Source organism: Danio rerio, chromosome 5 (assembly GCF_049306965.1).
Source record: "Danio rerio strain Tuebingen ecotype United States chromosome 5, GRCz12tu, whole genome shotgun sequence".
NCBI classification, from domain to species: Eukaryota; Metazoa; Chordata; class Actinopteri; order Cypriniformes; family Danionidae; genus Danio; species Danio rerio.
In genome coordinates, this window is record NC_133180.1 from 52,845,152 (window position 1) to 52,858,033 (window position 12,882).

Here is a 12,882-nt window from a genome sequence, read left to right on the forward strand (position 1 = left end):
TTGCTTCTTGGCATGTAGCTAAATGTTACAAGAAGAGACAGACTTTGTTTGAGCTTGATTAATTTCTGCGTCAATGTATTTTTATAGTGTGTATTGAAATGCCACTAGTGTTTTGTAATTTTCTGTAAACCAATAGCTTTTAGCAGCAGTAGTTCCATCTTTTCGGCACCTTATTGTTCTAGGTACACTTACTAAAGGGTATGGTTTGCTATGTTGGTACTTCTGACAGTGGAATCAAAGGTAGATGTGTACAATACTGTACTGACCTGTACCAATCAGTGGAAAAAAACAAACAAACAATGTATTAATGTTCTTTTGGATGGGAAATTATGTGATTTTGTGTGTTTTTATTACAGCGGTGGTAATTTTGGCATGCTGGAGATTGTCTACAGCACCTTAGAGGTTGATATTGTAAGCAATGCTCTCAAGGAAGGTCGTAATTTTCTAGTTTACTATGATTCTCGATTGGCTGGAGTGCCATCTAATGCCATCCGCCGACCCATCAACATCACCACAAACACAAACGTGCTCAATTTCTGTGCAGCTTTCTGCCTTCGAGAGCGAGCTTGCCAAGCTTTCAGCTTCACCAACACAACCACGCCAAGTTGCTTCTGGGTAACATCTGGGGTCAGTCAATTGAGTCCGTCCCCACAAACGTTCACCTATTTAAAAAACACCACAGCGACCGCGTCTCTGTTTAGCTCACAGGCTGTTGCTGGGAGTGACTTCATAACCATGACGGCTCAGACCACAACCATGCTGGATGGATCGGGAGTCGCTAACCTCACCGTACCCATCTTGACTGACTCTTTGCCAGAAATGGATGAGAGTTTCATCATTAAGATCCTGAAGGTTAGCTTGGTCAACGTGACAGCAACTGCCAGGAACTTGCCAACAATTAGGCAGCCGGACACAGCTTTAGTGACTATAGGTATGAATGGAGACGCATTTGGAATATTTTTGCTCTACAGTATTAACCCTAATGCCACTCAGGAGGGTCTGTATCTGGAAGTGAGGGAAGAACCTAAAACTACAGTGCTGCTGGTGATTGAGAGAAGAGGAGGCAGTATGGGACAGGTTACAGTGGAGTGGAAGTATGTTGGTGGCAGCGCCACACCCAATGCTGACTTTAATGGCACAGGGGAAACCCTCATCTTTGCAGAGGGTAAGTCTTGTTTACCTTGTGTTTGTTAACATGTTGTTATCTCTCTACTTTGTTGACCTCTAAGAAGGTTATCCGAGTTACAAATGAGAGAGCGCGCAGGGGCGGGGTTGTTGAGGGGAAAAGTTCGGTTGAAGTTGTCTCGTGTGTGTGCGAGGAGGGAATGAACAAAATAAAGTGTGCTTACTAAATAAACGTCATGTTTATTCAACTTTACAGTGTTGTTGATGGGATTGGCAGTTTAGGCCATGAGAAGTCTAGAGAACTCCATTAGCAAATGTTTCATTTAATATTTAAGCTTTTAACTCTTAATCTAGTCTTGCAGTTTTCATATTTCAGTAAAAATCAAATGTAAATGTTAAATAACAAATACATAATCAAATAAATGATACCTTTAAATGAATACAAGAAGAACTCTGATATTAAATCAGTTAATAAACAAACAAATAAAAATGAACAACAAACAAACAAATGAAATATCACTCAAATAATTGTCATTCAATTAAAAAAAAATATACCATAAAATAAGTGTCAAATAAATAAATCATAATAGGCACTTAAACATTAGTCAAATTAACTAACTAAATAATAAACAAACCACCTAACTAATATGTAAATATCACTAACATAAATGTCAATCAAAAAAACAAATACAATAAGTGAATACAATAAATTAATGAATAAATAGATAGATAGATAGATAGATAGATAGATAGATAGATAGATAGATAGACAGACAGACAGACAGACAGACAGACAGACAGATAGATAGATAGATAGATAGATAGATAGATAGATAGATAGATAGATAGATAGATAGATAGATAGATAGATAGATAGATAGATAGAAAATAAATAAATAAATAAATAAATAAATAAATAAATAAATAAATAAATAAATAAATAAATAAATAAATAAATCGGTGACACAGTGGCTCGCTGATTAGCACATCATCGCAAGAAGGTTGCTGGTTGCAGTTTCCCCCAGAGTCCAAAGATATGTGCTATAGGTGATTTGGATAAACTAAAATTGATCATAGTGTATGAATGTGTGTGAATGTGTAAATGTATGGGTGTTTCAAACAACTAATGACAAAATATACCTAATAATAAATTACTAGTTACTACTTAAATAGTAAAGTAGATATTAGTTAAGAAATTAAACATCAAATGCATATGGAATGAAATAAACAAACGAACGAAGGAATAAATAAACGAACGAACAAACTAACAAACAAGCAAACAAACACCATCTGTTAGTTAAAATAAAGAGACAAACAGTCAAACATATCAACATCACCCAAGAATCAAATTAATAAAACAACTAATAATGAATAATAACTAATAATAAATTACTTGAATAAAAAAAAATAGATAACAGTTAAGAACTTAAATGCATATTGAATAAAATAATGAATGAATGAATGAATGAATGAATGAATCAATCAATCAATCAATCAATCAATCAATCAATCAATCAATCAATCAATCAATCAATCAATCAATCAATCAATCAATCAATCCCTGAAGCCCTTTTTAAATTTCGTTAATTCAGCAGCTTGTGAATAACTGTGACTGTGTTTTTTTAAGGTGATGTAAAGAAGACCCTCGAGTTTATCATAACCGACGACACAGAACCTGAAAACAACGAGACTTTGCAGATTGGGCTAGTGAGCACTGAGGGTGGCAGCCGCATCCTTCCCAGCTCAGACACAGTCACCATCCTCATCCTGGCCAATGACAACGCAGCAGGGGTGGTGGGCTTCCACACAGCCTCACGATCGCGCATTGTCAGAGAGGGTCAGTGGGTTTTTATTCAACTTTTAACATTTAAAGGCCATTTGCATGCAACATCATAACTATAACATTTACAGTGTGGAAGAAAAAAAAATGTTTCTTTTGATCTTATTGCTTATGAAACTTTATTTATGTGCATGCTTTCATTTAAAATGGTGGCATAGTCAAATTTTATGACCATAAATATGGGTGGCCCATATATTGGGGAGTTTTTCTACTCTCCTTATGTAAAAGTATGGCTTTTTTTATTCATCTAGGCATTGAAGCCTATATGTAAAAGAAGAGGACACCCTCCATTCATTTAAACACTGTGCAGTGGCCTGTGCATCTGTATGCATGTCCAACCTTCTTTTGCAATAGAATGAAATCATCTTTAAATATAATTAGACATGTTTGTCTATTAGTGGTTTGATTTTAAGTTGCCAAAACCCATTGTTCTATTATGTTGTCTGCAGCTCTTATTTGGTATACTAATTGTCTGTCAATACACTCTACATACTACATAATAAAAAGTTGTGTTGTTAATACCAAGTTTTTGGTCAAACATGGTCAGCCGTTGGTTTAAAGTGTTGAATAAAATTTTGAAATACGTATTTCACCCACATCTTGGATAAAACAACCCAACATTTATATTATATTATATTATATTATATTATATTATATTATATTATATTATATTATATTATATTATATTATATTATATTATATTATATTATATTATATTATATTATATTGATTATATTATATTTATTTTATCAAATTATATTATATTATATTATATTATATTATATTATATTATATTATATTATATTATATTACATTATATTATATTATATTATATTATATTATATTATATTATATTATATTATATTATATTATATTATATTATATTATATTATAGCTGCGGTGTGAATATTTCTCTTTATGCTGAATTATAAAAGCTAATAAAACATTATTGGTATAGTTACCAAATCAAACTTAAATCAGCATGGTGTATTTAATTATACACTCTGCTATCAGGCAGATGCGGAAGTCCTAAGAGTCATGATCACAAGAAAACAGCTTTTTATTATGGCAAGATTACAAGTCAAAATCACAAGAAAACAACAGATAATACATGTTTAAATGCATGGACTCTTAGGACTTCCGTAGACAGAGCTGGATTCAAAAGTGCAGGTGTGGAGGCATTCGAAACATGTTGTTAATGGATAATTAGGCATCAGTTTGGTGCTCACTAGCAACTAGTAGCACAGTACAAAAATGAGATGAGGGAAGAGAGATCAATTACAGCTGTTACTTTGGAGGAGAGTGCTTGTGTAATTGAGCATGCATGATGAGACACATGAACTCTATCCCTCTATCACCAGTTATCTTTGACACTAGTCGATCTCATGCAGCAAGAAAATGGAACATTATTACTCACACATACCTCAGGTCGATATCAGCTTCTGAAACATCACTGAGGGCATATATAAACTCTCATTACACCAAAAAAAGGTTAATAGCTAAAGTTACTGTATATAATCATGTATTCACCAGGTGAGAGTGTGACTCTGCTGGTAGAGAGGACGGCTCCTGCTATTGGAAATGTCACAGTGGATTGGAGGATTGAAGGTCCTCTGGTCCCAACGACTTTTGCAGACACCTCAGGAACTCTATTTTTCTCTGAGGTAATGAAGAAAATCTTTCTGTTTCACCAGTTCATTTGAGCTTTTCTTGTGTTTTTGAAATCAGAGGATAATGAGGAAATAATGTTCTGCCTTTTACTCTTTCAGGGGATTCTAAATAACACCATAGTGTTAAAGTTACTTGAGGACACCACACCGGAAGACAGAGAGGAGTACAGAGTTATCCTGTCAAATATACAAACCACAGGTATCCATCAGAAACATGAACAAGAATGAGTTCCTTGAAAGTTTTACGTATGTTGGAAACCAATTTTATGTTAACATGTATAGCAAGGCTGCTAACAGTCAGGGGCGGACTCAACCAATAAGCGAGGTAAGCAGCCGCTTTGAGCCCCGAGAAATTAGGAGGCTCCAACCAATGCCAAGAAGCCTATAATAATCATATAGCTTATCTATGCATTTTATATAATTTGTTGTAAAATCTCTCTATAATTCAATTCAATTCAACTTTATTTGTATAGCACTTTTACATTGTAGATTGTGTCAAAGCAGCTTCACATAAATGGTCATAGTAATTGGAACAGAGTAATTTAGTTTTTAGTGTTTAAGTTCAGTTCAGTTTGGCTTAGTTCAGTGTGGTTTAAAATCATTACTGAGAGTCTAAACACTGAATAGCAAATTCATCGATGGGTAGCTCTACCGATCCCAATCCATGCAAGCTAGTGGCGACAGCATTTAGATTCTTTTTATAACCGTTAATATTTTTAACATTATTACTTATTATCAAAACTGGGGGTCTGCATGAACAATGGAACTTTCCGTCTGTACTGCACATGCGTGAGGTGTGAGCACTTTTATCAAAACAACTTACCGATTTTTCAGATCCCACTAGCGCCAAATAAAAAAACAAAAAAAAAAGAGCATCTGGTCCCTCTTTAAATAAGGGCAAACAGGTTGGTAATAAGTAAAGCTGCTGTTTGTGGAGTTGCTTAATGACCTCTGCTGAGATTTTGAGAAATGTAATGTATTATATCTCAGCAGATTTCATCTAAGGCTGTGACTGAAGTCAGTTGTGGGTTTGTGTTTCTTTTCTGTGTTTATGTTTATTAACATCAGGTCTTCATAATCAGTGCTCATTCACCTAAGAAATCCTTTCATTTTCTCATTAACTTGAGTAACTTTGACTTAATTTAAAAAGGGGCCTAATACTATCTAAACTTGGTAAATTTTACTCTGAGGATTTTGCTGTGTACACTCTCTCTTTCACACACTCACACGCTATGTCAAATTTAGTTTATTCTCTTGCTTTGGGACACCAGAGCACCCAGAGGAAACACACAGAAATGCTTCCTGGCCCAGCTGGGATTTGGACCAGAAAGAACAGTGCTAACATGCTTATTTGTTAACTGTGTGCAGATATTGAAATAAATATAAGAATTAGACAGATTCGTGTTTTATTAATCTTCTTCATTTTTTAAATTATTGCACGTAAAGCCACCAAGCCACATTGTATAACAACAGAACATTTGGAAAACTAGAAAAAGTGATTTTACACATTACTTGGAAAAAGTGAGTAAACATGTTGCCTTAAAAGTGTCAAGTTGATCTTAGTTAGAAAATTGAGTAAACCTTTTGCCTTTTCAAACTTTAAATGGACTTAACTTTTAGAATTATTCACAGTTAAACATTTTAAGGACATTGTGTTTACTCACTTTTTAAGTAAAGCAAGCTATAATCATTTTTTACAGGGTATGGCATGGAATCTGTCACATTATTGAGACTTTTGTTAAAGTTTGTTTGACAAGAGGTTCATTCATTCATTCATTCATTTTCTTTTCGGCTTAGTTCCTTTATTAATCTGGGGTCACCACAGCGGAATGAACCGCCAACATATCCAGCACAGGTTTTAGGCAGCGGATGCCCTTCCAGCTGCAACCCATCTCTGGAAAACATCCATACACTCATTCAGACTCATACACTACAGACAATTTAGCTTACCCAATTAACCTGTACCGCATGTCTTTGGACTGTGGGGGAAACCGGAGCACCCAGAGGAAACCCACGAGAACATGCAAACTCCACACAGAAACGCCAAATGACCCAACCCATGCTCGAACCAGCGACCTTCTTTCTGTGAGGCGACAGCACTACCTACTGGGCCACCACGTTGTCAAATAAGAGGTTATGCTATTATAAAAACAACAACAACCACAGGAATCAGTAAATAATTGTATTTTTTGTGAGAACATTTCCAACAATCATATTAATAACACTTAAGGTGATGTTGATTCATAATTTAGCAGTTATTTTGATTTTGTGAAGAAATCATCACAGTGTTTTTTGTGTCTCTCAGGTGTCACAAAGACAGGAATAGCAGCACTGAGCGCTCAGGGTCGTGAAGCAGTGGTGAGTGTGGAGGCTAGTGATGAGCCGTTTGGCCTGCTCAGCATCGCCCCGTCATCATTACAAGTGACCACAGATGAGAAAAACACCACCATCAGGATTTACATCAACAGAGAATTTGGCGCATCAGGTTAGTTTTGCTTAACGCTGAGTGCTTTTCTGAAGTAAGGTGATGCACTGCAACTGTCTTGTTTCTAGTACAAAATCAACATTTTCTCATAGCAAGAAGCATTTTCTAGACACGTAAATGTCACATAGTGTCAAATAAGTAGGGTTTACTTAAAGTGGGACCTATTGTACACATGTTTACAAGATGTAAAATAAGTCTCCGATGTCCCTAGAGTGTGTATGCGAAGTGTCAGGCTAAAACACCCTACAGATATATATTTTTATAAATAGGCTTTAAACCAAATTGTGCTGTTTTGGTGACTGTCACATTAAATTCAAATGAGATTGTGCTCCTTTCAAAAGAGGGTGGGGGTGCTAATGTGTCAGCATAGCGGAAGATTCAAAACAGGATTTAGCTTATTTCTGTGAAAAATTAAAAATCTAAAAAGAAGGCTGGTTTATCCTTCTGCGTTGAGTAATCGCCATGACCCGTGGCACATGCCTTGCGCGTTGCTGTGCATTTATATTTCTGCGCTCTGTTTGTTTTGCTCTGCAATAACACTTCTGAATCGCTAGCTGGCAGTGAGGTTTTGATGTTCCTCTGTGTTGTGTTTCTTCGCCGGTGTTTTATTTTTTCCTGAACGCTGCCTTAATGTACAAATAACTCAAACTCGAGGCAGGAATGTGCAACAACTTTAATTATGAGGTAAACACAAAATACACTTTCCATCTGGAGCTCCATTACAGGACTCCACACTTATAAACACTCGCTCCAAAGGGTTCACGCGGCTCTCGGTACAGCTTACACTTGTCATCCCTATCAAGCTGACCAATCACAGAGCTTGCATTATGCATCGTTGCGTTTTTTAGTTACATTTTTTGAGAGGTGTGGGTCAGCATCAGCATCAGCATCAGGCTCCACCGGACCATACAAGTGGGATTGACGCAGAAGTATAAATCAGCCTTTAGACGTCTTTAGAGACTACGGTGTTCATATGTGCATTCTAAAATTCCACATTTTTGATGCCTCTTACTTGCTGACATTATCTTTGGTAGGTAAGGTGTAAAAACAAAATGGCAGATGGCTGCTTCTCACTCAGGGCTGTCTATGCTAGTGAGGGAGAGATGCACAAAGGGAGATCGTCGATCAGAGTGTTTCTCTGAAAAAAAAAAAAAAAAAAAAAAAAAAAAAAATATATATATATATATATATATATATATATATATATATATATATATATATATATATATATATATATGTGTGTGTGTGTGTGTGTTTAAACCCTTTATAAAAGTGGGTTTTGCATAATAGGTCTCTTTTAAACACACAGAATAATCTACCAGTGGTGTAAGTAAAATAATCTTGTTTCAAATCCAAAAACAACATTATATTACTTAGCCCATTGGCAGATTATTTATATTGTTTTAATGAAAAAAAAAAAAAAAAATTGATCTATGACTTTAATTTGTACTTCTTTCTACACACACACATATATATATATATATATGTATATATATATATATATATATATATATATATATATATATATATATATATATATATATATATATATATATATATATATATAGTTGAAGTCAGAATTATTAGCCTGATTTTTTCCCCCTTTTTTAAATATTTCCCAAATAATGTTTAACAGAGCAAGGAAATTTTCACGGTATATCTGATAATATTTTTTCTTCTGGAGAAAGTCTTATTTGTTTTATTTCAGCAAGAATAAAAGCAGTTTTAAAAAGCCATTTTTGGGACAAAATTATTGGCCTCTTTAAGCTATTTTTTTTTAGATAGTGTACAGAACAAACCAATGTTATACAACAACTTGCCTAATTACCCTAACCTGCCTAGTTTACCTAATTAACCTAGTTAAACCTTTAAATGTCCCTTTAAGCTGTATAGAAGTGTCTTGAAAAATATAAAGTAAAATATTATTTACTGTCATTATGGCAAAGATAAATCAAATCAGTTATTCGAAATAGGTTTTTAAAACTATTATGCTTAGAAATGTGCTGAAACAATCTCCCCTCCATTAAACAAAAATTGGGGAAAAAATAAACAGGGGCACTAATAATACTGGGGGCTAATAATTTTGACTTCAACTGTATATCCACAGTATACTTGCTCTAGAAAACACTTCTCAATTTAACAATTTTCAGTTGTTTGGACTACAAACAAGACATAAAGAAAAAAGTGAGAAAACCTTTTTTTATTGCAACTTTTCCTTGACAGGAGCTGTAAATATAAGCTATGAGACAGTGCGAGGCTCCCTGCAGGACCTCAGACAGACTGAAGGAGCTCTAGCTCAACCAGGGCAGGACTTCCGATATGTCTCCAGCTCTGTGATTATGCAGGATGGGCAGACATCTGTGTCCATCCCCATTACCATCATCGATGTATGTATGATTCTGCTAGTCTAACTACATTTCAACACTTCAGTTTAATGTTAATTAAAGTTATTCTTTTTTTTTTTACTTAATATGTTGAAATGAATCAACAAGTATGGTCGTATTTATTTTCATCAACAGGATGACATCCCTGAGCTGCAGGAGTTTTTCTTAGTCAACATAACATCAGCTGTCCTCATAACCACCCTTCCAACTGCACCTAAACTGAGTAAGATTATAAAAATAAATAAAATAAAATTATAAATTAGTATATTTATGTCATTCATTCATTCATTCATTCATTCATTCATTCATTCATTCATTCATTCATTCAATCATTCATCCATTCATTCATTCATTCATTCATTCATTCATTCATTCATTCATTCATTCAATGATTCATTCGTTCATTCATTCATTCATTCATTCATTCATTTATTTTCTTTCGGCTTAGTCCCTGATTTATTTATTTATTTATTTATTTATTTATTTATTTATTTATTTATTTATGAACAATTCATTTAACAGGGTTTAAGTTTTTTTCAACCAGTCTGTCATCTTCAATTTCCATCTTGTCTTGCATCCTTTTCTAGAAATTTACTATACATTGAAAGGTAATCAAACGATACACACCCAAACCTTTATTTTACATGCTGTAGTGCTTTGTGCTCATTGCTTAAAATTTAAATTTGTTATAGTAATGTGCTGTGATGTAATGTGCCATTTTAGAGCTAGGGGGTATTCCAGAAAGCAGGCTATGTCCCATAAACTAATCGTAAGTTTAAGGATATGCAAGCTATCTAAGTTTCAGGTTATGTTCACGATTAGTTTACTTCATTGTGTTTCCTTATACATTTCTTATTAAATATTTTTATTAAAAATATTATTTTTATCCACACACAGTTTTTAATATTGTGACTTTTTGTGTGTATAAAAGTATATCTAAACTTATAGACTTTTTTATTTCATGTATAATTAGCATCTAAAAACAAAAACAAAAATATATAAAAACTATATAAGATTTATTTATTTATTTATTGATTTGTTTATTTATTTATTTATTTATTTATTTATTTATTTTCCCCTAATAAAACTAGTAGGATTAGAATTTATCAATCAAAAAATCTGTGTTTTGCTGATGTTAAGAAAACTTTGATTTCTGGAATACACCTCAATTTCCACTTCCCTCGCTTATAGCAAGTGATTTGTCGATACTATTGGTAGAATATTAGTGTACTGTAGAAATAAAGATTTGTTATTGTTTATAAAAGACGTTCTTCTATTAATTGGATGGATGCTTGAATCTTGCCCATTTTATACCTCTATGACTAATTCTTGATGTATTCTTTCCAGATACTGAAGGCCTTGTAGCAGAGATCATCATCAATGCCAATGATGGAATCAGAGGAATCATTGGCTGGCAAAACATAGAGTACAAACTTCACTTCAACCTTTTTTTATTTAACACATGGTGTCTCTAGTGAGGCTTGTATGTGTAGTAAGTGTTTTAGTAATAAATGTGTTTTTTTTTCTTCAGCTATGTTGTGAATGAAACGATTGGTGTGTTAACTCTGGTGGCCTACCGTGATGCCGGGACATATGGAAATGTGTCCCTGTTCTTTTATGCCCAGAATCTAGAGGCTCAGTTGGGTCTAGATTTCAACGCCACCCCATCAGTGAGTCACCAATCACTCTTTTTGTTTGTTTATTTATTTATTTATTTATTTATTTATTTATTTATTTATTTTACAAGGATAGTTAGTCCAAAAAACAAGTAAATAAATATAATTCTCAATATTTTGCAGGATTTCATTTATTCATTCATTCGTTTTATTTCCAGTTAATACTTTTATTAATCTGGGGTCGCCACAGCGGAATGAACCGCCCTTTGTCATTCATAGTAGGAAAAAATAACTAAGTATTACTGTAAGAAAGTCAATGGCTAATAGTTTCCAACATTCTTCAAAATATAAAAAAAATTGATAAACATTTTAAATGGAGAAATTAATGATATAATTCTCATTTTAGCAGGAAATTGCTCTTGATGTATTCACCTTTTGTCTTAATGTACACAAATATTATGCAGATGATCTACTTTGTGGATGGAGAACGGCATAAATTCATCGAAGTACAGATATTAGACGATGCTGTTCCTGAGGGGGATGAGACGTTTCAGCTAATCCTAGCAAATCCCTCAGCAGGTCTTCAACTGGGAGAGAACACTACAGGTCTGTTGTATTGGGAAACACCAAAAATTGTTGAGTTCCATGACTGTTAAGATCATTGTACATTGAATTCATTTAAAATTTTTGCATGTTAAAAAATAAATTTGACCTAATGTTGTGTCGATAACATTTACAATCTGCATCTGAAAATTATGCCCATCATAAAAAAAAAGAATAATCTTTTTTTTTGTGCCATTTTTCACATCCAAAAAAGCAAGTTTTGAGAATTGAGAATCACCATACAAACGAAAGCCAAAATGCAAAATGATGTCACTCAGAACACATTAAATTATGACAAAGAAAGTGTGTAATATAAAGAATGTGACACATGGTTGAGAACCACAACTGTAGACTACTGCATGCTAGTTTCAGTGTTTATTTATTTCCCATGCAACACTTTGAGGTCTATTTTGACAATCTATGCACAAAGTGCAAAGCGCAGGGCACAAACGCTTTCAGGACATGTCAGAATCCACGTTTGCTAATATAAGGACGGAAAAATCTAAATTGCGTCGTGGCGCATGGTCTAAAAGGGTTGATAGTTATAGGTGTGTTTTGAGAATAAACCAATCAGGGTCTCATCTCCCATTCCCTTTAAGAGCCAGTTGCGTCGCGTCATAGTGCATTTGCTATTTAAATCATGACTTTGTAAGTGGAAAAACTGAGCATTTCACTAGAGAGAAAACAGTTAAACAGAGCATACCCAGCGCTAGAATGAGAGATGAGGCCTCTCATTGTCTACTTTCACTTTCGCTCTTGTGGATAGGGAAACTTTGTACGCACAGACATCAATTAGCCTATAAATAATAAATTTTGTTTGTTAAGCTCAAAAATTTGTTTGAAAAAACTATTTCTAAAATTAGTTCTAATATCCAGCAAATGAATAAATGAACAATAATAACGAAATGTGGTCAAAAAACTTATATGCAAATACAGGTTGTGCCCCATATGGTCTAAAACCTGACAGGTGGACAAATCTAAGCTTGTTTTTAATAAAACTAATATAAATATGGATATAATAAATAATACTGCTAATAAGGATAACATTATACAAACGCAAATTGTTATGAATGAACTGAAAAAGCCTCCCGAGATGAAGAAGGCATGAAAGGGCCCTTTATGTTTAGTTCTTTCCATCATGTGATAAGCAGCACTTTGG

General features: G+C 33.9%; 1 protein-coding gene across 3 annotated transcripts in view; it reads left to right on the forward strand.

Moving 5' to 3' along the window:
• The window catches only part of adgrv1 (adhesion G protein-coupled receptor V1), a 258,923-nt gene that overhangs the window by 102,314 nt on the left and 143,727 nt on the right, over positions 1 to 12,882 (forward strand). For 2 of the 3 annotated variants that reach the window (NM_001001845.2, XM_005165511.6), the window contains 10 exon segments: positions 357 to 1,165; positions 2,753 to 2,962; positions 4,499 to 4,629; positions 4,735 to 4,834; positions 6,941 to 7,120; positions 9,344 to 9,507; positions 9,640 to 9,727; positions 10,852 to 10,930; positions 11,036 to 11,174; positions 11,585 to 11,726. In NM_001001845.2, coding sequence (NP_001001845.2) covers positions 357 to 1,165; positions 2,753 to 2,962; positions 4,499 to 4,629; positions 4,735 to 4,834; positions 6,941 to 7,120; positions 9,344 to 9,507; positions 9,640 to 9,727; positions 10,852 to 10,930; positions 11,036 to 11,174; positions 11,585 to 11,726 — 2,042 coding nt within the window. 3 annotated transcript variants of the gene reach the window in all.